This window comes from Syngnathus floridae, chromosome 6 (assembly GCF_059516105.1).
Source record: "Syngnathus floridae isolate MCC-2025c chromosome 6, RoL_Sflo_1.0, whole genome shotgun sequence".
Taxonomy (NCBI): Eukaryota; Metazoa; Chordata; class Actinopteri; order Syngnathiformes; family Syngnathidae; genus Syngnathus; species Syngnathus floridae.
In genome coordinates, this window is record NC_142418.1 from 14,098,115 (window position 1) to 14,124,501 (window position 26,387).

The 26,387-nt window shown below is 38.3% G+C and overlaps 2 protein-coding genes across 2 annotated transcripts; one reads left to right on the forward strand and one right to left on the reverse strand.

Moving 5' to 3' along the window:
* Window positions 1-15: 15 nt before the first annotated feature.
* LOC148396718 (uncharacterized) lies at window positions 16-26,355 on the reverse strand. The gene is made up of 6 exons (XM_088377664.1): window positions 25,716-26,355; window positions 19,766-19,830; window positions 10,532-10,681; window positions 10,359-10,469; window positions 869-1,010; window positions 16-797 (listed from the first exon to the last, which is right to left on the reverse strand). The coding sequence occupies exons 4-6, from the start codon at window positions 10,466-10,468 to the stop codon at window positions 645-647; spliced, it is 405 nt and encodes a 134-aa protein (XP_088233790.1). The 5' UTR covers window position 10,469; window positions 10,532-10,681; window positions 19,766-19,830; window positions 25,716-26,355; the 3' UTR covers window positions 16-644.
* On the forward strand, window positions 3,723-18,374 carry LOC148396719 (paired box protein Pax-6-like). Its single transcript, XM_088377655.1, has 11 exons — window positions 3,723-3,900; window positions 7,243-7,296; window positions 11,239-11,369; window positions 11,467-11,682; window positions 12,458-12,611; window positions 13,872-14,030; window positions 14,663-14,745; window positions 14,996-15,146; window positions 15,591-15,700; window positions 15,902-16,046; window positions 17,659-18,374. Exons 1-11 carry the CDS (start codon window positions 3,888-3,890, stop codon window positions 17,742-17,744), a joined length of 1,302 nt encoding a protein of 433 aa, XP_088233781.1. The 5' UTR covers window positions 3,723-3,887; the 3' UTR covers window positions 17,745-18,374.
* Window positions 26,356-26,387: the final 32 nt, after the last annotated feature.

Consider the following 26,387-nt stretch of genomic DNA (forward strand, 5'->3'; position numbering starts at 1 on the left):
GGTTGGAGTGCAGTAATCCCTCGTTTTTCGCTGGGGTTACGTTTCAAAAAGAACCCGTGATAGGTGAAATCCGTGAAGTAGAAACTTTTATTTCATTACCATTATTATTCTATGGATTCAATACAAAACCAGTTTTCAGGCCCAAGCATTTGTTTATCAAAGAGAAGTAAATGCTTTCTTACAAATAACTACAGTAAAATAATCATTTAAATCGTCAATACGAAGTACGTACTGTAAAGTAGGACAAATTGTGACTCACGTGTATTTCACTGCGCCTCTGACTGTGCCGCTAGGGCAGGGGTCGGGAACCTATGGCTCTTTTGGTGACTGCGTCTGGCTCGCAATTGAACTCATAAATAATTTTGTTATATTATCAAAGTAAAAAATAGACCTACTGAAATCAAAATGTTAAATTAGCTTTCAAAATATAAAATATGATGACGTTTGCAATCCATCCCATCTGTTTTCCACCGCTGAAATCCACGGTTACGTCATATCAACCAATCCCACCTGCCCTTCTGTGTACAGAAGGATGACGCCAGGTCCGACAAAAAAAAAAAAAGCACGATTTTTATTGGATAATACTGTGCCTACAGGGTCGTGAGAGGTAAAATTCCAGCCGCTTTATTTAAAATTTCAGCTAGCTAGCTGGTGTGTGCCAGGCAAGCAAGAAAAATGGCGAAGAGAAAAAAAAAATGCATCTCTAACATTTTGGTGCCGTGACCCGGATCCCTCATACCTGGTGGACGGAGGACGACGTGCTGCATTGTCGACAAGCCAGCGTCCATTAGGAGGACCTGGAAAAGAAAGACCTGGGAAGAAGTGCCTTTCCTGGACCAATCCCATGTCCATCATAGGTGACCAGTACCTCTCCTGGACCAGTCCCATCTCCATCGGAGGTGACCAGTGCCTCTCCTGGACCAATCCAATCTCCATCAGAGGCGACATGTGCCTCTCCTGGACCAGTTAAAGCTCCATCAGAGGAGACCTGCGCTTCTCCTGAACCAATCCTGCCACAAAAGAAAAACAATAAGTGCAACAAGATACAAGTCATCATAGGCAAAGCAGCAAAGACACGTCACGCGACAATGGCGACCGCGTGGAGACACAGTCCGTGAATGGCAATTTACAAGATTAAAAACATATATTATTTAGATTTATTTATTATTACATGAATGTAGTTATTCAGAATAACTTCACATAACAGCGTGATTTATACTGACTACTTGAAGATATGCCATTATCCACTTGAATAAAGTTATTTGGTGAAATGAATGAAATGCTTAGAAACAAATTGGAAAATGCAAAACTATTTCAGTAAAGCAAATTTTAAGGGTTAATATGCACCTTTCTGTCTCACTCATAATATGTCATTCATAAGTCTTGTTTTCTGAATATCAATCTATTGTGGTGTGTAAAGACAACTACTTCTGGACCTAATTGTATGAAAATATAAACTCTTAAATCATTCATTACATGTTTTTCAATCGTCAGTGCTTATTTCCACAATTAAAAAGTTATTTGCCATAAGATTCTAAACTGTGCAATAGGTCTTACAGACTCTTTAATGGCTGGCCAGCCAAGAGATGCAGTAAATTTCACTAATGACTTTCCAATGGTCTTTAATTCTCCATTTAGAAGGAAAGGAAATGTCAGGGCCGATGGAAAGGTTAATGTGGCTTTCACCCACTAATAAACATCGGAGAACAATGAAATTAAAAGCATTACTTTATTTGCTGGTCACACACATACTGTAAACATTTGCCCATACATTTACACATTGATAGCGCAGTAACTTTACAATTAGATATTTAATTTTAAATTAAATCAGTGAAGTTAATGAAAAAATTTTGTAGAGCGAGGGAGGGTGGGATACTCAAAGGAAGAGAATAATTTAGTTTGGTCCAGACATAACATTTCTTTCATTTAAATGTTTCGCTGGTTAAAAACTAATAAAAAATCTTTGCCTGAAAATGAGAAGGATTATTGGAAAATAAATGCCAACTGATTAAGGTTACATTACTTTGTAAATCATGGATGAAGCTTTTTTTCTGCACAAACCAATTAAAAGATACATATTGAAGCAAGATACAGATCTGTTTTGGGGTGAAAAGTTCCTAAACAAATTTCAGGGGGAATGCATGCAAGCTTTTGCATCGTCCTCTCCAACGTTTTACAGTTTTTATTGTTTTGTCGTAGTCGTCAACTCAAAATCCACATTTTCAAAACAGTAAACGTGTGTGATTAAATTAACAATGTATGAACGAATGGTTTAGAAACCAAGGTTGCCAACCTACTGACTCATTAATTGCATGCTTTTTGTAGTATCTGAGCAGCAGCAAAGTTGTAGATACAAGCGCACTCCTTCGGCACACATTGATGCTGTAGTGACCAGAATATTTTCCCCAGCAAAGGTCAAATATATTTATTTTCAGTATTTTAATTAAAATGTTTGTACCCCCTTTTGCTCTTCATGTGATTTTTCCATCGTCAACAAGCCTTTAGTGTAGGGGCCAAAATGCTTGTTTCAACCACTAGATGTCACTATAGTCATTCAGGGGGGCCAAAGATTGCGGCCACGTACACAATGATGACATTAAGAGTCGTGTTGCTGTCATGTTACTACCGTTCTTCTGGAAAGTATTATGGTATTTTAGTGTACATTTATGAATTCGTTTGAATTAAAATACCTCGGCGTTTATGGTTGTGTTCATCGTGTGGACATTTTAATCAGACACCGGATCGACAGTGTTAACAGGGATCATTTTTGCAAATTAAGTCATCGAAACGCCTGCCGTCTCTCAATTTGGTGTGGTCAATTGGCCTCCCATTCCCGATTTTGGAATGTGGTAGGAAACCAGAGTACCTGAAGAAAGCCCACGCAAGTACGAGGAGAACATGCAAACTCCAATTGCCCTCCCAAAGCCAGCATGCCAAAGTAGTGGAATCTCTGGAGTACCAAGAGGAAACAAACACAGGCACGGAGACAACATGCAAACTCCACGAAGGAGGGCTCAAGACAGAATTGAACTCACCACCTCTGCACTGTGAGGCAGACATGCATTTTACACAATGTCCCTTTAAAAAAAAAACTTTTTATTTGGATTTGAATTATTTGGAACCAGTGCCTACACCCACCTCAATACTCAGAGGGCACATGCAGCGCTTGCAAAGAGGGCGTTACCCAGTCCAAGGGGTAACAGCAAGACCATGATACCACTGACCGGCCCAGTAAGGTTTCTTGGTTTAATAACCTCAAGTAAATAAGCAAAAAATATATTGATATTATTGACACTGCCTGTATTTATGATATAGCCCTAAGTATGAATAATCGCGGATTCCTTATTCAACAACACAAAACATTTTACTCTCAATCAACAACCAGTTGAACTGGCCACCCTCTCCATCTGCCCATCACAAACTGGCCACAACAAAGAATGTTTACAGTGCATCTTTGAACTTTTGTGAAGCAAAGTGGCCCAGTAAGCAAGGCACGAGTGTACGTGTGCATGTGTGAGAGAGTGTGCGAGCAAAAGAGAGAGAGAGAGAGAGATGTATATGTGTGACACTGTCTCTTGTTCTCGCACTCCCTCTCTCTGTCTCGCTCACAAATACAAACTGAGACACCCACAGAACCATTCACTAATGAACTCACCACTATTCAAATGTTCCCTCCCCCTCTTAGCTATTGCTCACCTCTCAGTACCCCCTCCTTCTTAGCAGTCCCCTTACCCTCCCACTCTACCCTCCCTACCTCCCACCCGCTTTCCTCCCGACTCTGTCTATCTCTGCACTTGTCTCTTCAGTCAAGGAGAAACTAATTGGAAGAAAAGAATAAGAAGGAGCGGTTGAAAATTTAAGCGAATTAAAAGTTTACTTCTTACAGAATGCCACAAAAAGGTAGGCCATGCCATTCATGCTTTCATTTGCTTCTTATTTCATCTTTCTTCACCTCTTGCCAATACACCTGTCAGAGACTGGACTTGAAAGTTACTCGAAATGTTATTGAGAGGGGATTTGAAGATGATAATATAGATGTTACAAAATTAGCATTAGTAGTCCAATTGAAACTGCAGATTTGAAGGACCCAATCCCAAAACTTGTGTGTGCTCATTTTTCTGCTTGATAGAAACTTCTTTTGAAAGGAAGCTGAGATTTCTCTTGAGTTTTACCTCCATTTATATTTGGCTATATGAAGAAACCGTCAATAAAACTTTAAATAACATCTCAGTTTAAATAAATTGCCTGATTTTTCATACTCCGAACTTACCAAAAGTGTCAAAAGATGCTAACTTGACATTCTTTAATTATAATGAATAATCTATAGTCATTTTGCGTAGAGTTTTGTTTGCAACTTCTTTGACAGAACAATGGTCCTCTGCAAAGTGACAAACTGCAATGGTCTGCATTCTATTGTTTTCGGGTGATTTTGGAAGATTTTTCTCAATACCTCAAACACAGAATAATTTGACCGATTTGGGAAGAGAGTAATTTTTTTGTCACAGCTCTCGTATTGTTGTCACAGTTGTCATTCCGACTAAAGCTTTTTTATTCTTTCGAAATTTGTTACGAAACATTTGAAAACAATTTATGTAAAACATCTGGGCTTGATTAAATTTTCAATGAAGTTGTTGAAGACTCAAATCAATCAATTCTTCAGCGAGGAATTACACCATCCCAGATCTGAATTTCTGCAAAATCCCATTCACTGGGACTTAATTTTTGGTTGCACACAATTTAAATATTTTTAACTAACACATATTGTTCATTTTTGAAGAGCCACATTTTACGTTTAATTCATTCAATTAGCCTTATACCCCCACCCCCCAAAAAATCAGTGCATATATATATATATATATATATATCTCCATACATACACACATACACACACACACACTCTGAACATGGGTGAAAATGCGCTCTATATGTTCAGCGGAAAAACACTGCTCATGATACATTACTTGCACAGACGCGTCTAAATGCACGCGGGAATACCTGAGCCACATTAGATTACAGCCCGTGAAAAAATAAACACATTTTTATGATGGCGGCTTTCTGTTGAATTATTCTATTTCAAAGAATAATGGTATATAGGCTCCTCAATGAGTTGGGTGCTTATTTTACACCCGTGTCTGTTGCCTTCCTTTTTTGTTATATGCGTTATACAGCGACTTGTGCCATTCTAGATAATCTATTATACATCTAATATAGATAATCTAGACTGCAGTCTCTGGAGAAAAAAAAAGCGTTAGTATTTTCTGAAGCACCCAAGAACTAAATGCAATGCGTTGTCAAGATGAACCGAGTGCTTTCACACTTTTGCCAACAGATAAGGTAGGCTATTAACAAAAATAAAAGCAAAAAAATGACTATGAACTATGTTTAAAGCACAGGCGAACTCCCGCTTTACCTCCAGAAACCTACATTGTGCTTAAATACCGTATGAGATTTTTTTTGTTTTGCTGTGTTTGAAAGTAAAGTTTGGAGCGAGTCTAAATGTATTTTTCTCAGATTATTATTATTATTATTATTATTATTATTATTATTATTATTATTATTATTATTATTATTAACCCTTCCAAACTGCTCATCTTCACGAGGGTCGCGGGCGTACTGGAGTTTATATCCTGGGCTGCAGGGGGGGACAACCTGAACTGGTCGGCAGCCAATCGCATTGCACATATAGCACACCTACGGAACATTTTGCAGCGGTATAATTATTATTATTAATTATCATTATTATTATTCTTATTGTTATTATAATTGTCGTTGTTGTTGTTATTATTGTTAATTTATGTCGCGTTAGTAGTTCTTGTCGCAGCAGGAATAGTGAAGTATTGTTGTGAAAGAGAAATAAATATATTCCCCGCTATCCCTTCTCTTCAATATCAGCAACGCTCAAAGCGGCTGAATGAAACGTTTAAATTTGTCATCGGTGCGGTGTTAAACTGAACTCCATTATAGGCAGCGACACTGGTCAAACTGGGCTCCTGCCGCGGTTTTGTACTGCTGTTTTTTAACGAGCCGCAACTAACGAGGCAAAGAGCGCAAAAATCCCGCGGACACACAAAGGCAGCTGCGGAGCTACGGCTTCTTTGCCCGGACTCTTTGTCCTCTTTCACAGGGTGGAAGGTGCCGCGGAGTCGGGACAAGGTGCCCAGAGCCGGCCTCTGTTCGCGCTGCTGCCCGTGTATGGAGCTGCTTCATGTTCATTATGCAGTTCGTTAATGAGAAGAGAAGCTTTGAAGTCATTCAAGTCATTCTCAAACCAAGCAGAGCGCTTTAGTTGAGGATTTGGATGAATGACATCAACGGTGTGATCATCATAGCATGTCACATCAATCAGTCACTTTCAAGATTTTGCTAAGTTCAAGGCAGCACAAAATCTAAACAACTAAACAGAGCAATTTATGGCGTTATCGTTGATGTTTTGACACCAATGAATTGTCTACATTATTACATTTTTTGCAGCAGGCTATATATTGAGACAGTGAGTTGCAAGAGGAAGCAAAGAAACAGATTTGTATTGAATAGGCCAGGTATTATGATTATGATTATGATTATTATTATGTTCCTCTGCTTACCAGTTCATTTCGAAGAGCTGTGGTGGATTCAACAATTGCAGACATACAACATTTAACAAACAAACAAAAACAAAACAAAGTATACCCAGGGCTCAACCACAATGACTACAGTCCCTTTGAAAAGCACGAGTTTTAAAAATCACTTTCTCGGAGACCAGAATTACAATTTTATCTGGTTGGAGTCTTCTTAATTAAATTATTTGTATACAAAAAAAATGTTTGTTAGACTTTGACCAGTATGTATTAATTTTGCAACACAAAATATTAAATAATAATATTTTAAGTGTTTTAAATAATCTCAGCTGCAACCTAAATGTTTGGAGAGTAGAGTTTTTAATTTTTCCCAGCTCACTGCTTTGGAATCACTTTTCTAATACATGCTATGCTGTTAAGACATGATCTGTGATTTTGAAATATATTCAAAATGTTTATTATTTCTTAAGTGGTATTTCTCTTCTCACACTATTGGCATATATACACAAGCGTTCAAAAGTTTGGAGTCACTTCGAAATGTCCTTATTTTCTAAATAAAATTGCTATTTTTTTCTGTATCTGGCCCCCGGGCCTTGAGTTTGACACCTGTGCATTAGATGAATTGTACGTGCCAATGTACACGCTCTCCATGATAACATGATAAAAATTTTATCTGTTTGGACAGATTACAGAAGTCAAACAAGCTGGGAGACCGGAGTTGCCTCCATGATGCAAAACAGTGAGTTCATCCATATTATCATTGCCTCCTTTGAACCTATTGTTGAACCAATTATAATTTTATAAAATATTATGTTGACTCTTTTAATAAAACATGAATTGAGCTTTTATTTGCACACAATGTCAGCTATTTAAATTTGTGAGCTCGGCGTTTAGTATCAGTAGATGTACATGGCATTTATTCTTATTAATGTTTGCATTTATAATGAGACATTTTACGACATATTTTCTGCGTGAAATGACATTGTGACTATAATTGACGATGCACTGGCATGTGACAAAAGAAATATGGGTCAGATCATTCAATTACCCACTTTTGCCCTCCGATATTGATGAATATGACTCTTTTGTGTTGTGATAGTGTTCAAAGATCCAAACTCTTTCTCCAAAATCTTTGTTGTTCTCCTATACATTTTTTAAGTGTTTAGCACAAAATAAGCCATGTTTCAACCTCAGTCAACTTGTCAATAAACACCTTTAGAGTTGTATTCATCCTATCACATTTATACTAACTAACTAACTAACTAACTAGGCTGGCATTTTAATTCCAACCTTGGATCATTTGGTTTTAAGATGAACATTGTCTGATTAAAGAGGTTCATGCTGTTTGCGGCGGAGGAATGTGTATTTAACATGGGCTTGTCCTTTATGGTGAAATTCGATGTTTTATTCTGATATACATGCATAACAATAAATTTAAAAAAAATGTGTTTGTGTGGATGGATAACATTGAACCCCTCAAATTTTACTCATCAAGTAAGACAACAGTACAGTTAAAAGAGAATGTGCATGGAGTCCATACACATAAAATCATACCTGAGGCCCCCCCCCCAGTTGTTAGTTCAAACTGTCTGTCTGTTTGTCTCTGTCTGTCGGCCGATCGGCCGCTGTCTGTCTCTCTCCCCCCCCCTCCCTCCCTCCCTCCATCCATCTATCCATCTATCCATCTATCTATCTATCGATCAAAGAGCTCTTCAACTCTATCCACTGGGAATAATTACTAAACACATTTTAACTAGAATGAATATAAATTGCCGTTCAACTTCAATGAGTTGATTCAAAATGAAACCTGCTGCACTCTCAGGGGCAGGGCCTCATTTGGTCTGTGTGCAGCATGGTTTGCATGCGTGTGGGTGTATGAGGACCCACACAGGCTTATGTTTTTGAATGGGTGGGTGGGTGTTTTTGCTGGGGGTGGGGTTGGGAGGTGGGGATAGACAGATTCGCAAAGGGAGTGCAGCCAAATTGACGCCATATGTCTGTCTATTAATTGTATGTCAGTAAGCAAAAAGGGTTGCTCCTCTGGGAAATGAAACTGTGATTAAGATTTGTGCTAGAAGATGATCACACTTATAACACAGTGTAAACATGCTGTGTGAGGCAGCAAGGTTAGACTGAGAGGAATGCCCCACCTCAGAAAAGTTAATCAATGATTTAGGGGCCACAGTTGAGAGAAATTTAGCATGTCAGACGGAAAATTCGGAGATGTTTCACGAACAACAATGGCATGATAATTTTGAAAAAATATTGTTAACCATATTTTCAACACAGGACATTATGCCTAAAATTAAGGAAAAACATTTCAATCAATTTTGGGCTGTTGATGATACACAACTTACACATTTTGTGAGGTTTAAAGCAATCATTTAGTGCGAAGGTTTTATAAATGTGAACTGAAAATCATACATTTTATGCCACACTGGAAGTGAAAATCCCAGTGTCCCTAATCCAATGTTTCATCTGCTCTTAAAGACTGTAGAAATATGAAATATGTTCATATACGATTTCAAAAAAGCAAATATATACGCGACACACTAAAAAGTTGAATTATGGTGACTGCATCAAATTATTGACAATGAAGTTTACGTCCCTGATTTCCATGCAGGGAATGGACTCAGTGCCACTCAGTGGTTGTGTGCATGTGAGAGTAGATGATTTATATGCACCCTGTGATTGACGGACGGCCAGTCCATGGTGTCACCTGGAAGAACATTAAACCCCCTACCTCAGATGCCAATGAATGGACGGGCAGTATAGAGCTTTCGTGAAGCCTCACTTGACAGCTGCTCGTGTACATGAACAAACAGTTCATGTGTGTTCTGGCTGATGAATAATAATTTATTAATGCACTATGAAGAGCTTCCTAAATCTGCAATATGCTTTCTCCCACTAAGCCATTAACTGACAATAGACAATTGATTAATTGTACAGTAAATCCCTACTTAACCTGCCCCGTGTCGCAACACAATTCCATAGTGTGTTGTAGAGTGGCAGACAGAGGATTAAGCTTCATCCACACAATTTGACTTCCTTCCTGTTTTTGGTTGGGAATTCAACTCAATAATGGATGCCATATTCAAGGTTGGGGTTGTGGGAGAATTAAGTGGACCACAGGTGAGAAGAAATACAACAAGGTTACCGAGTATACAGTAAAAGGTCCAATAAAATGAAATACGGAATGAAATACTGGACTCCGAACAGCTTTCCAAGACAGGTCGAGGCTAGCCGACGGTGTCTCCACCCCACCAAACCACATCACCCCATGCCCTAGTCTCCAAAATGTATCCATACATGGTTTAAAGTTTGCCTGTGTTTGTCTTTTTGGGCAAGGCAGTTAAACCAACTCTGCTGCCCCTCCACCTGCCAGACAACATGGCCCCAATTCTTCACACCTGTTGAGACCAGTCATCTCTCCACAACTGCAGCTCTTCTCCACTCACCCGCCGTCTACCCTCTCTCAATCACAACAAAGCAGGGTGAGAGGGAGCTAAGGAAGACAAGGATAAGCTTCGGGACCAGACTCCATAGTTCCCATAGAAAAATATCACTGGTTTCTCTAAACCAAAAATTCCTCTCGCATTTCACGCAAAGGATTGTGGGGCGTTGAAATAAGGTGGATAAGACCCCCCGTTACCAATAGTGTCAGCCAGACCTTCATCCATCCATCCATTTTCTATTCGGGATGTAGGAGGAAACTGGAGTGCCCGGAGAAAACCCAAGCAGGCACAGGGAGAACATACAAACTCCACACAGGGAGGGCCGGAGATGGAATCGAACCCGCACCTTCTGAACTGTGAGGCAGACGTCACCCCAGCTTCTTGCTGTGATTTGTTTGGCAACGTTCCATAGATCCCTCTATACTCCCGGTCATCACTGTCAATGATGACGAACATCCTGAGGAAAGAAAGAAATACATTAGTTCTCTGTTTAACCAGATTTTTTTTTTTATGCCTTACCTTTAATTAATTAATTGAACATCTGAAGTGTAACCAACTTCTGCATGCACAACAGTTTGGGTTGAGGTGGAAATATAGTCCTGAAACAGCTACTTGGTGGAGCAGATTAAAGGCTCATTTGATGAAGGCAATAATGTTGGTGTGGTCTTTCTGGATCGAAAAAAAAAAAAAAAGCATCGGAAATGGTGGACCAATATATTTTACAGGAAAAGTTACAGCAATTTCAGCTGTCTTCTGAAGCTTTGTGGTTTGGGTCTTATTTCGAGGGGGCATGTGACTAAACATTAACATGTAACATGGCAGTTGTCACCCGCACGAATGTAACTAGGCCTTCAGCTGAAGAAAATGTGCTGAACATAAAAAGTCAACACAAAAAACAATAAACCGTGAATAATCAAAACTCAGGAGGAACTGAGAAGTCAAGCTCAGCCCCTGATGAATGCATTTGCCCATCTACAGTATCATCAATAAAACCAGGCAGCATTTGCAGTGCATTAAAAAGGCATTTCATTTTGTGAAAGGCAACGGGATAATTAAAAGCAACAAAAATGTGCAACAATGGACTAAGCTTTGATTTATCCGCTCTAAGCTACGGTACATGCATGATTTGCATTTGTGTGATCAGTTGTGGCAAACCGTAGTCAATGTCATCAAAGTTGTACTCCTGTAAATTCTTTTTTTTTGTTTTTTTGTTTTTGCAAGTGTAGGTCACAGCGGAGTAAACCAGCTTGGAGGTGTGTTTGTGAATGGGAGACCTTTGCCTGATTCCACCAGGCAGAAGATAGTGGAGCTGGCCCACAGCGGTGCTCGACCATGCGACATATCGCGAATTTTGCAGGTACACTCTTTTCACTGACATAAACAAATAGGTTTTATTCATTTTGCTTACTTTTATTCAGCAAACATTGAATGTGTTATATTTGTATCTTATCCAGGTATCCAATGGCTGTGTGAGTAAGATCTTGGGCCGATATTACGAGACAGGTTCTATTCGTCCTCGAGCAATTGGAGGAAGTAAACCCAGAGTGGCCACTCCAGAAGTTGTAGGCAAAATTGCTCTGTACAAAAGAGAATGTCCATCTATCTTTGCCTGGGAAATCAGAGACAGGCTGTTGGCAGAGGAAGCCTGTACTAATGACAACATACCGAGTGTAAGGATTTATTTTTCCACATTGTTAATGACAGACATAGCTTATTAAACTTGAATATTTATTTCAATATTTACCATATTCATATCACTTAAAAGTGACTTATCTGTGGCTTAGACTCAAGTGGATCATTTTTGAGTGATACATTTGTATAATATGTAATGGCATACATGTTTTATATAGAGAATGATATATTGGTTATATTTTGTAAAATTATACTGTTGCTAATAAGTATTTATAAGGCTTTGGGTATTGTTTAATTTTTTAAAACTTTTATTATAATTTTCTTATTATATTTTCTCATCACGATACTTCCCAACATTTGTTTTTGTACTGGATTTCGTATTTGTTGTGAACTGATAATCTTGAACAACTTGTTCTTTTTAAACGAAAAATAAATACAGAGGGGATACCTTTTATTACATTTTTTAATAATAGTTTTGGAACAAAACTTTGTTCAGTTAAATGTAAAATATATCAGACAATGGCAATGTAAGGGGAAAAAAAAGAGTAGGATTTTATATTCACCAAAAACTTTTTCCTGACTTTTAACATGATAATAATGAAAAGGCAAACATGGCAAAACATTTACAGGTAATGAAAGTCATTTTAGAATTAGCAATTCGATAACGCAAAGATCTTAATTGTTGTAAAGTATCGGTATTAATATCGGAAATACTGCCCTGTGTTTAATTGGTATTGGATCAATGCCAAAATAGTATCGCACACCATCACTAATTAGCATTATTAATGTAATCACTTTGTTTTTTTTCATCAGGTTTCCTCCATAAATCGAGTACTCAGGAACCTGGCCAGTGACAAACAGCAACTTGTAAATGAGGGCGTTTTTGAAAAGCTAAAAATGCTCAATGGACAAGCTACCTGGGTGGGGCGCACTGGGTGGTACCCTGGGTCAACGCTCACTATCACAGGTAAGAAACTGACTCTTGCGTATAGAGAGACTGGAAAGAATGAATGTAATAGTTATTTGAATAACTCCGAATGCTACGTTCTCAGCTCTTCGTTTGTTTTTATGTCACGTTAGCATACCTATCGTTTAGCCTGTTGTTGCTCGTATGTCTGTTCTTGGTGTTGGATTTTGTCGAATAAATTTCCCCCAAAATGCGACTTATACTCCGGAGCGACTTATATATGGGTTTTTTTTTCACTTTATTGTGCATTTTATGGCTAATGCGACGTATATTCCGGAGCGACTTTTAGTCCGAAAAATACGGTATTTGTTTGACAGTCTCCCTTATCTCTTTTTTTTTTTTTTTTTTTTACCTAGCCTTCCAGGTCGTGTTAAATGTAACTTTTAGTAAATTGTGCGTGTCACTGAAAAATGTATAGGTGCAGGTAAACTTATCTCAGACAAAGGCATTTTCCTAATGAGTTTTGACTCCATCCATTTAACCACCAATTTGTTCAGCTTTACATTAAACATGCATCGTTTTACCCCTTAAGGTCTTGTCATTCCAAAAAAACCCTAAATCTTAATTTTGGGAGACATGAGGCTGGTTTTGTGAAAACACATCACATATACATCCACTAAACAGACATGTTGGAGCTTGAATTGTTGGCGCTCCTTTGCTTCCACCAAAGAGGCCAAATTGCTGTGGGAGCATGCTTGTAACCTTCTGCTCCTCCTCTACCAGCTGCACTTTGGGACTCAAACAGTGCGATAAAGTCATCAGTCTATAGTACGTCTGTGCCATTGTGTGTATATGTGTGTGTATCGGGGAGAAAATAGATGGTGTCTTGCGCCATTTGTGTCTGTTTCTGCCTGACTGACTGTGACACTGAGCAATGGCTTTATTCTCTTTTGCATTCACTTGTCTGCTGGGAATCATGAATAATTAGGCTAGGACCACAAATAACATGGGTTCCACAGGGAGCTCGAGTCAAGCTCCAATCTGTTTAGAAATTACACGTTGGTGACCACCTGAACTGCTCTTATTCCTCAATAATATATTTTCTGAGTAGAACCTAAATATCCAAAACTTATTTTATTTTTGGTATCAAACCAAGTACAATGAAAACTCTGATGTCAAAGAAAATTGTTGCATTTGGTGTGTTCAGTATTAAATATTTTGCGATGATGGATAGGGTGAAAAAACATGTACTCTCTTTTTCCAAATCATGCAGGATAATACAAGTGGGAAGTTTAATGCAATTGACATTCTTGTTTTCAGAAAATATGTGTTCGCAAGCAGAAGGAGCGGAAAACACAATATCAGCTAGTTCCAACAGTGAAGACTCAGAGGAGACTCAAATGAGGCTTCAGCTGAAGAGGAAACTGCAGAGAAACAGAACATCATTCACCCAAGACCAAATAGAAGCACTTGAAAAAGGTGTGCAGCAATTTTCAATTGTCACCGCTTTTTAGAAATGGTAAATCTGGACTATTCAAACTCCGTCGGACAAAATAGTGACATAAAAAACATACAAGTGCTTTAAAGCAAACTTTCATTGTCATCGACAGTACTTCATGGTGTTTTCCTCCACTTGGAACAGGAATAAGACAAATAAAACTGAATTCACAATTTTATACCCAAAGTTGAGCCACCCCATTCGAATTTTTCCAAAATCAGATATTAATCAACCATATAATTCCACCATTCAATTTAATAAAATCTGTTCAGGACTGCAAGTGAATATGTATAATTTTACATCATACAACTTTAGTGGCTTATTTTTGGTACAACAAACAGTAAATGTGAAAAAATAGAATTAGAATTCTATTTTAGCATTAGGAAGAATAACATTTTGGTTCCAGATGTTTGGCCTAAGATGTAGCAGTTTCAATAAACTAGTATATTTGCCTAAACAGAGACAAAACCAAAAAAAAAAAAAAAGTTAATTAAGGGCAGCAGTGAAATAATCTAAGGCTAGATGGAAATCTAATATATATATTTTTTAACAGTCCCGTTAAAATTCCATCAATATGACTACAATAGATTGATACAAAATGTTTTTGTTGCAGAATTTGAGCGAACTCACTATCCAGATGTGTTCGCCCGAGAACGTCTTGCAAACAAAATAGACCTGCCTGAAGCACGGATACAGGTATGCACTTTGGTTTGATTTTTAAATGGTAAAGAGCAATCATGGAATTGATCACACTGATCATTGCCAACTATTGTACGCGGTGCGCATTCACAATTAGTTTGGACAGCGGATTCTTGTGAAAAACAAAACGTCAGATGTTACCATTATTATTAAGGCCTACGTAAGAGTTGCATTTTATTTGGACAATTTTAGGGGACAAATTCTCTTCACAACGGACTAAATAAAGTTATTTTTGTGTTATTTATAGGTTTGGTTTTCCAACAGAAGAGCAAAGTGGAGAAGAGAGGAAAAGTTGAGAAATCAACGCCGTCAGCTGTCCAACTCCTCCAACCATGTTCCCATCAGCAGCAGTTTTAACACCAGTGTTTACCAATCTTTACCCAAACCTGCTACACCAGGTACTAACAAAAACTACTGTATTTAGTTGACTTGCTTTCTTGATGCTGTTTGATTGCTTGCCATTCACTTTTTCCTCCCCTTTCTAGTAATTAGCGTTTACAGTTTGACCATTTTGTCACCTCTATTTTTAGATTATTTAGTTTGTATCTTTCTTGTTTATCATTATGGTGGCTATTCTTACATCATTTTCATTGTCATATCCTATATCTTTATAACCCACAATGGTAAAACCTCCAAAATTAAAACTTGGATCCAACCATACATTCTCCGTACTCTTTCAACTCATTCAGGTTGCAGGTGAGTCGGAGTCTATTCCAACTAACCCTGGACTAGTTGAGTTAATTCTAGGGCACACACTGAGTTTGTTTTCATTAGTTTTGGTGTAAGTTTATAAACAATTTTGCTTATCCTCTCTTTCTAAACCCAGGTGTTTTGTATTTTAGTGTCCTTCGCATCAGGCTCTTTGTTGGGGAGGTCGGACTCAGTCCTGTCCTGCAGCTACGGCCTACCGTCCATGCCACACTTCAGTATGGCTGCCAGCCTGCCTATGCAAGTAAGATTATCAGTGTTGGAGTGGGTATGAATGGTACCCCATACTCCCAAATCACCCCCAGAACTCCCCCAGGGAAACGGCCAAACGCCTTCTCTAATACGCCAATACACTGGACCCTTGACCCTGAACACTGCATGGGTTCCTTGCTGTATTCTATATCAAATTTGCATAAAGTTTGAGTGTATTAATTTGTACTTTCAGGCATCTTGTCAGACGTCTTACTCATGCATGCTGCCCTCCAACTCAGGCGCACCAGTGAATGGAAGGAATTATGAGACCTACACTCCTCCACACTTGCAACAGCACATGAACAACCAGCCATTGAATTCTTCTGCTACATCAACAGGTAAAGTGCTGTTGAGAATTCAACCTCTGGAGTAGGTACATTAATTTACTGACCGCTAAGGGCGAATTTTGGAGCACGGTAAGAAGATTTAGGTGCTCACACAGCAAATTGACTTGCATAGTAAATATTCACATTCCGCTGCATTTTTGCTGCATTACTAAGTACTTAAAGAAAATTAAAAAAAATTCAAAGAACATTTTATTGTGCAATTGTGGCAAAACATAAACCTTATGTAAAAGTTAGAAATGTTAAACACTACAACACGGCTGTCTGTCGATTTATAGGTATGTGCTCTGATTGGCAACCAGTCCATGATGGTTGAAACACTAGCTTGATTGGGGAGAAAGTAGGCAGTGATTAGGTTTACGCCTCGCTCACACCTGGTGTGGAACGGCTGTGGCGCGGTCGTCCACCGCATGCCACAAGGAATAAAAACCATTGGATTCGACGAGTCAACTAACACCTCACTCACACTGGGTGCGGAACAGTTGCGGTGCGGTTTTTCCGCGGAACACCGGCGCATTGCAACTCACACTGTTTGCTTTGGCCTAGGGAGTTAAGTTCAGCATTCGCTTTAAAGATATCTGGCGCCATCTAGCGTTGTGAATGGGTATAATGTTCAAACCCCGAATGTAAGACGACCCCCACTTCAGTCTTATTTCAATGCAAAAAACTGTCTTATATTCGGGACAATACCGTATTTCATGTGTAGCGTCTTTAAACTGTACTATACTGCATTCATGGCTATAATAAATCAAAAACAAGTGGTGAAATATTTACATGACACTGACATCCCAACAATGCACAAGAACAATGCAGAATTGTTTTGTTTACCTAATGGCAGCCGTCCGAAAACTGTTTCCCTGACTGTGTGAGGCTTGAAGGACCAGCATAGAAACAAAAATATCACTCACCACATCAACGTGACCGCTCGTATGCCGAGTGAATTGATTAAAAAGGTAATAATATAATGTCATAACGTGTCCTGACGTTGGTGTGCATTGTCCTAAAACATTTTCAATGAATAAAGTCATCTTATGCCAGTGTTATTGTGATTTGGGAACTTTAAAGTTAGTTTTTATTTTGTTTTGAGGTTTTTGTTGTAGTTTTAATTTTGAATTAGTTTTCCAAGTGGCTATGTTAGTTTTTAATTACTCTAGTTTGATTTCAATATTAGTTTTTATTTTAATAAAATGCTTTTTTGCTTGTGCCCAACACATCATGGTATACACCATGTGTTGCTAAATTATTAGTATTTTGAGACTGGGTGATGTTTAACAGTCCACAGACTTTCAATCACAATAAGTGCAATGCATAATGCCGATTCTAAGGTTAGATGCTTGCATGCATGCACCCTAATTAAATAAATTAACAAAGCTAGGAGGCCTTGTTTGCCAACTTGCCAGCTGCTAAAGTGGAATTGTTGCTTAAATTCCCGTTGAGAAGTTTTAAACACGATTGGACATTATTAATTTTTTTTTTTTAATAAATGAGGCACTTTATCCAGTATTGTGTTTCGGGCTGAAAAGCACAGGAGCCCTACAAGCCTAAACCACATGCAAACTACTTTAAGCAGTATTCTAATCACTCTTCTGTTTACCTTCTTCTTTAGGTTTAATTTCTCCAGGAGTCTCAGTTCCTGTCCAAGTTCCAGGAAATGAAACAGACATGTCACAGTATTGGCCACGTCTGCAATGATGTCATTGATGTCAATGATGTTGCAGCACTTGTTAACTCAAATGTCATAAAAGACATTTCATTGAGAATACCACTCAGGATCAGATTGACTCTTTAAAAAAGTGAAACAACGTTTGAGTATATTGCCAGTTACTGTAAACCAGTACAAGATTAGCAACAACAGATCTCACGATGTCACATTCATCAGCTGCCATTCAAAATGTGGTTTGGTGCTTGACGTAAAGTGATGTTTTTTTCTTTTGCTAACAAAGACACACTAATTGCCCTTGATATGTAAATAAACATTTTACAAAAAACTGAAGACGTGAACGGGAAAATTAACTGTAAATGTGTTTAATTGGAAGAGTTTGTTCGGAAAAAAACATGTAATATGTCGAGAATTTTTTAAACAATGACATGGTTGGTCATATGTGAGTGATTTTATAATTTGATCAAATCCTTAACGCTAAATTCGTGCAGGATAGGGGTGTCGACCTGTGCTCATGTTGAAACATTGTACCAAATGCACACAGACTGAATCACAAGCTCTTATAAATTGTGTCCTTGGTATGGATCTGTTTTTATGTCCATGTGTTAAGTATTTATCTTCCCCAGTGATTGGGGAAGATTCCCTTAATAAACTCACTTCAGGTATAATTATTGTTCCGTTTTTGAATTTTTACTTTAACATACTTTTGTAGTACCTGGAGTAGTTTTCATTGGGGCAATCACAAACCCTGCAGAAAATAAATACAATTATTTACACGTGGGTGAGAATCAAGTTTAAAAAAAAAAGGTTACCAAACGAAGAGCTTTTTTGCATGATAGTACATACCTAAGTGTACGCCTTTTAAAAACATCTATAAAGTAAAGCTTCTGTGCATTTAATGAGCTGTAATTTGTGACGCTGACTAGCCTGATGATGCAGAGTTCAACTGCAGGCATTATGTATTTTGAGATTTGATCGCCGATCATTTGTTGGTGTCAACGGTGCCTCCGTGGACTGACTGGCCTCAAGCAACATGCTTCCAGTGGTGGACACATACGTTATACAAGGCACAAGGAATCTCTAGACAAATTTTCCAGCAGGTCACATCAGACAGATATGGTATGTAAAATGATTTTTTTAACCCCCCTCCGATGAAAGTGAATATGGGAATGTCAGCATTCTAAGGAGAAACATGTAATATTGCTGACGTTTGCAGACCCAGGTCAATTAGTGGAGCCCAGAGTTAAAAGCAAACATGGTGAAGCAGCAGTTAGCTGTTTTCTGCGCTTAAATGGAATAAGCTCCCAACAAAAATGCAGTCAGCCCCTAGTGTGAATGCTTTTAAATTCAGGTGGAAAAACTCGACCCTCCATGATTAAGATCTTTTATCGTATTTGTCAAAAAAAAAAAAAAATACCAAGTTCTATAGTAAGGTACTTGCTATTTATTTGCTTCAAAATGTCTTGATTTTTTTTTTGTTTGAAAATGCTTTTAAAATGTTTTATAATAATGTGAAGGACATTGAGGGACTATGTGTATAAAATGCTCTACGTATATAAGTAAAGCTGCCTTGCCTTGTGCGATATAAGAGGCCTGAAGACTATGTCCAGCCAGAGGACCACCACCCAAGAACCAGCACCTGGCATACGCCCTGATGTCAAGTGGGGCAGGGCAGTGCAACTATCCCCTAAGAGAGAGGTGCCAAGTCCAACAATAGGCCCAAGGCCAGCTGGCAGCCCCACCCACCCCAAGGGAGGGGTGAAGCAACTGCAGTGCGGCATAATGGACAGAGGAAATAGGAGGAGGACGTCCTGAGAAATGACACATTTCATCCCCCCCAACTTGTATTTCTCCTGCACCCCTATCTCCCTGGAACTCCAATAATTGTGTATTACCAACCCCTAAGGAGCGGAAGAGTTGTACCAAGTTCAGACTTTCACAGATAAAAAAACAACAACTTTTTAATTTAGATCAGCACGACACTACTTAGGTTATCTCATAAAAAACACCTACTAATAATAATAATATATTGAAGCAGCAATGCTTGACATACCTTTAATCCATCCATCCATTTTCATTACCGCTGTTCAGGTTGCCAGATATATCAGCAATGCATGCCTACAATAAACAGAGAGACAGCAATGAAGCATTACCAAGCATTAATTAATCAAGGAGTAGATAATTGAATGTAAATGAATGACTGGAGTTGTTTAAATAGTTGAATAAAAAGAACAAATAAATGATGTCAAAACAGACATCACACCTCACACATGCTGCTTGTATCTTCATATAAACAATAACAATTTACATTTTGATTAAATATGATGGTTATGTTGACAATCTACATTCTAATTAAAACATTTGCATGTTAATCGTCACTCGATGGATTTGTGACAGGAAGGCATCTTGCCTTTTTGCGGGCAAATAAAGAGAAGGAAAGCCACTGAATGATCTGTGAGATGAAGCCAAATTGATGAAATGAAACCAAATAGAGCAGATGGGAATTAGATTAGTTTTATTCACAATGACACATGTATCCCACCTCAGAGGGATATTTTCTTGCCAACATCTGTGCATATCAGTCTCAATAAAATGGTGTTGTGACTATCCCACAAACCTATTGATAGAAAATAAACTACAGCTGACAAGCTATAGTTTATAGATGATGATTATATGATGATTTCATCAATCAAGCAGGTCTTCACTCAGCACCCTGCTTGGATTAACACCTAAATTAAAAATGTTAAATTTGACTTTTAATAGCCATATCCAAAAGTGTTTTTTGCAGCATTTAACATCACTTTTCAAGTTATCTATTTAAAAATGTGAAATTCAAATGGTTTACTGCAGTGGATCACACTCAAGGATAACATTCATAGTTACTGACCAGTCAATTGTAGAGCAGTAGAGCATCTCTCTCTCTCTCTCTAATAAATTATAAATGCAGTAATCCCTCGTTTATCGCGGATAATTGGTTCCAAAAACCACCCGCGATAAATGAAATCCGCGAAGTACGGTCACCAACAAGAAGTACTGGGCAGGCGACCAAATGCAGCTTGGACCAGGGTTTACTGGAGGAACTCAAAGACAGACTCGGCAAATTTACATGACTTAACAAAACAACAAAAGGACTAACCGACAGGGACGTGAAACAAAGGACGTGAAGACATTAAGACAACAGGAACCAAAAGATAACACCACACACACGATGACCCGAAGGGTCATGAGGGGCAGACAGGACTTATATACACGACAGGTAACAAGAGGCAGGTGAGAATATTCACACTTAATCATGGAGGGGAGGGGCGAGCACACAGACAGAATATATATATTCCATTTACCATCCTTAACCTTGAACAGTGTATAAATTTGATGCTGGTGTTGATGCCAAGCAGTGAAAACATGCATTCGACACAAATTTTTGGCTATGAACTCAGTTATTATGACTTATTATGACTGTCCTGGGCCAAAGTTAAAGCAAGCTTTGAGCAACAATGATGTAATTTTGTCTTGTAGTAATAAATTATGATTGGTCCTCGTATTCTATTTTTAAAAGCAATATACATGAGGTATGACGAATTTTTTGTTAAGCTGCATTGCTGATATATATTTGCAATGCCTCCAAATCAATTCCTTGATTCTCAGTAACTATTCTTACCAATAGTCTGACTTGTCTAACTAATGGTATTTGTTTTCTCTTCAGTGCATCATTGCTCACCACTACATTCTACTAAAATTGGTGAGTAAAACGCATTAATCTTCAAATGATGTCTAAAATTCACCTTTGCTCTTAGATACAAGGGCACTGATGGTCATTATTAATAATTATGCTTAATCATACTAGGTTTTCAGGTTATGTAGGCCATGCATGGGGAGGTTTTAGGGAGACATTTGATCATTTGAGATCCCGTGACAGCCTTTTTATTCAGATGACAGTTCTTTAAGTATCGGGGTGGGGTGGACGTCTTCATCAGCTATCTGTCGAGGTGGCTTTTGAACTGAGCTCAATAGAGCAAAAGCCTCTTACTTACTAAAGCCAGTTGAGATTAACCTCAGTCGGTACAACAGTTCTATCTGGCCGCACTGTGCTCTTCATACAGTTGTCTATTGTTCTTTTGCATGCATCCAGAGAACAGGCCTGTGCTGTCATGGGACCCTGGACCTTGTTGAGACATTTTCGCAGCAAAGAAGCCTTGCAGCAGCTTGTACTCTTTTGATTACAGGAAAAACATCTCATTGATAAACAATATATGCAAACATATTTCTATATATATAGTCATATAAAGTCTCCAACAAAGTCTCCATTTTCAAAGTAACAATTGTCTCATAACGATTCCATGCTTCAGGCTTTAAATGTTTAACCCATCCCATTTGTTTTTTTAAATTAAAATTATTAACCTTTAGTATGGAAGGTTTTTTGTGATTTCAGTGTGCAGCAATGGGCTACTAAGGTAAATTAAGTTAAATGTTGGGGAGGGGGTTGTAATATTTTATGAGACATCTCTCCATTTAGTTAATAACTTTCCATCACTGTATGAGGTCTTTTGTGTAATTGTGGCAGATTACATACTGTGTGTGAGATTATGCGGGAGGAAAGAGTGTGTGAGCATGTCAGTGGGTAAGTGTGCATGTTTGTGTGTGAGTGTGTGTGTCTCTAAATAAAGCCAGGTCTAAATAAAATATTTTTAAACTAAACAGCAGAGACTGGCTGGTGCAAACACATGACACACACACACACACACATTTTTCTGGCAATTTAATACTATACTATATACATAAATTGACTACAACATTCTGGCCACTTGCAAAATCAAAAGAGATGCAATCCAGGAACTTTATAAAACAGTTGGCTAGCAAAAAGGTATATATTTCTTTTGGTCATGTTTTTAAGATACATTTCAAACGAAGTTTCCAGTAAATACTGGTCAAAGTACAGATGTGATGTGATGAAGCTTACTAGATTTATTTTTTGGGTGGGTGATGGGGTACTATATACTATAGTGTTATGAGAATCACAAGTTTAGGAAACTGTCTATTGTCTGAGAATGCTGTCCACGTGGGCGTTCCAAACAATTATTTTTGGTTGAGTTAGTATTCATCTATTTACCTTGTTTGATAATACCATTTATTTTGACTCATTAACTTTGGTGAACAAATAAACAGCTTTGTGTTAATTCACAATTCTGGAAAGGAACATCACGCAAAAACAAAAAAGTAATCCAACACTTGGAATAACCCAGTTGTTTAAAGCTTATCCCAAAGTGTTCTTCTTTCTTGTATTCAATGCTCAGGAGAGGACAGTAAACACTCCCAACCACGGTGTCAAATAAATGCTAAAACAAGATCCAGCCAATATCATCTTGTGCTGACAGCCATTCAGTTTGTTAAGTCAGTATTAACCCCTGTCGTTATGAGTCAAGCTGAACTCTTGACTGGGCATACCTATTGGAATTTTCTCCTTTCTGTCTGTCAGCCGTTCACAGTGGTGACAAACAATCAGCACACTGGGGACTTCAGGTAGTGAATCTGCTGTGCTGAATGCCCTCAGAGCCCGTTCTGAGGCACTATTTAGATCTACTCCATCTGCTTTGAGATGAACTGAGCCGTATTAAAATGTAGGGACTGAGTATTGAAGCTGCATTGAAGAGCACTGAGGTTGAATTGAGATGTTTTTAGTCATATTTAAATTGTACTGAAGCTGCATTGAGATGTATCAGAGCACAGCTAATTGAAGCTGAGCAGCAGAGAATGTCGTGCTTTGTAGCGGGACAGGATTGTCCATGCTGTTGCAGCACAGCATTGTGGCCAAAAGGGAACCTCCTTTCTTTTGTGATGTAAGAAGATTGGCCACAGTAGAAAGTAAGAAAAGGAGAAAAGCCACGAAGAGAAGGAGCACTTGAGCTGCCAGAGGTGATGTAAGTCTGCCTGGCTGTGTGTTGTTTGTCTCGGTGGCAATAGAAGGGCGAGGCCCAAATTGAATTTGTCGAGTGTGTGGCCCAGCCAACCTTCTTATATGATGTGTGGCCTCGTCCCACTTATGTGTTTGATACGTGGCCCAGTCTGACCTCTGCAATTGAAGTGCTGAGCAGTCCTACCCGTCTATTGTTTGAGAAAATCCTCCAAGGCGGAGAGCATGGACCTTTACAATTCACTGTTTGACATCAAAACTAGAATGGATTGGTCATTTGGTTATCACCCTGTTAGGCGGTCAAACATATTGTTTGTTTGTTTTCATCATTCAGAAGGATAACTAATGTTGATAACTACTTGATGCAATGCATTAACATGCAGGAATGGGCAACTTGAAGCTGGCACACTCGATGTGGTTTTAAAATTTGTCATTTGACCCCACATGTGATGAGAAAAAAAATATATGTATAATAATTTTGATTGTACTGTGTACACATCAAAATTGTACAACACATCAAAATTCATTTTTATATCTATATTTGTTATATTTATATTTCCACGTTAGATGGCAAATCTTGCAAAACTAAGATTAAATGTGACTTTAGAATAAAAAAACATGGTGGACAAAGAAGCAACAGTTTTTGGGTTGTTTTCAGCAGAAAAAAGTATAAAAAAGAAAAGCCGTTGGGCTGATCCACGATTGTCAGGAGGGGTGATTTGGGGCTAAATCGGGCCAATAATCCTGCCGTGTGAACTGGGCTTTTAATGCTGGAGGGGGCCACTTTTCTTTTTTTTTTATCAGCGCTATTAGGGACCTCCTCTTTTTTTAGTCTTGGAAGGGATTGAAATTTTTTCCATTATTTGTAATGGGAAAAATAGATTCGGAATTCGACCGATTCAATTCTCGAAGGGATTGTGGTCGAAAACCGAGGTTTGACTGTACTATGAAATAAAAGCTGGTCTTCTGAACTGTGAATGTCTGTCCAACTTCTTCCATAATCACACACATAAACTGAAACACACCCAAAACAGGTGAAATATCATTTTGCCTCCGCATGCTCTTTGCAGCCTGGTCTCTAATAGATCCTAATAAGGTCAGAAGAAACACACTTGAAGCTACTTATATAAAGAGCCGAGTGGTTCAGTGACAGTTTTCCCAGTCATTTATTAAAATAAAGAGGTAAGAAAACAAAAAGCTTGAACCTAATAACAAGCTAACAACACACTAATGACTTGACAAGGGCTGAGACCCTCTTGGGCCCTGCTTGCCACAGCCAATTAGTTAGCGCCCAATGGGGTATCACTTCTTCACAAATAAGCTTCTTGGAAAGGGAGTGTGTGTCTATGTGTGTGTTCATGTGATAACCCCTGCATCTAACTGCAATTGGTCTCATTGCTGCAAATAATATTAAAAAAGTATATTCTTATACAGTACAGAATATTTTAATACATAAAGGAATTGTTGTTTCCTGATTAATATTAAATTATTTTAATATTCACGAAAATAGTAAAATTGCAAAGTAAGTCAATTCCCATTCTCCTTGGATAAAACTTTGAAAACAGAAAGGACAAAATGTATTTTAACGTACAAGTATGGACTTCAGTCATATAGATAACATTCTCCTCAATGTTCTTCCGCTAAGGCAACTCTCTCTGAGCTTTGTGAAAAATAAAATGAAACAACACAATGATTGCTATATTGAATTGTTTTGTAGGTGTGGAATGGGGAAGGGCTGTCTGATAAATGATGGTTGGGGAATCTTGAAAAGTGATCTAAAGCGTTCTAATTCTAATTGCAGGTGGTGTGTTTTTTTAAAGTGATTTTGTTTCTTTGCACAACTCTGTGAGTCTCTGTTTCTGTCACATCAATATTCTACCAAACCCTTCATTTAAACATCAGCTGTCAAGTCCCCCACCCCCAGTTTCGATAATCTTCAGACCACTTTCGCTGATAGTGATGAAAGGGGGGGGGGGGGGGGGGGGGTAATTAGTGCAGGGTAGAGAAAATTCATTTGCACACACTTTTTTCTGTCAAACTTTAAACTTTCTCGGGCATTCTTCTTTCAGATATCTGAGGAGGACAGTGTACTCACATGGATTAAAGGGGATAAATGATGACAGATGATCATTATTCAGTCTCTCTGTCAGCTGTGACCTTTGCAGGTTGAGTGACCAGAGAGAGAGCAGAGTCATTACCAGTCTTTATCCCTTTTGTACGTCTGTCGCAATCCTGCTGAGAGGAGAATAGCTCTATCATTTAGGGCATCACTTCTCAACTTGGGATTTGGCACCCCTGTGGGGTCACAATATAATTTTGCTGGGTCACAGAATGCATTTAAATGTCTTTTTTAAATGACTTTATACTTTCTGTGAATAAGCACTGTAGATACCATATCAAACTAATTCTACATTTGCTTGTTGCTTTAAAGAAGCAAAAAAAACTATTATTGTCAAGCATTAAAAAAATGCTGCTTACCTTTGTATCTGAGACACAAAGAAGCCGTTTGTATTAAGCCACTTGCAGATATCATCTGTGCATGCGTGAGAATCAAGTTTGGGGGAAAAAAACAAGCTGTTTTGTATCGGTGCACTTTGTGCCGTGTTTATCTAATTTGATAGAATTTAGAGGCTTAAATTTAATGGTACAAAAACATTTGAAATCATATATCATGGTCTCTTTTTTTACATCGATTTTGGCATTTAACAGGGGCGTTTGTTCTTTTTATAGGCTTTACTAAGCAAATGCACATCATTTTGCAACAGAA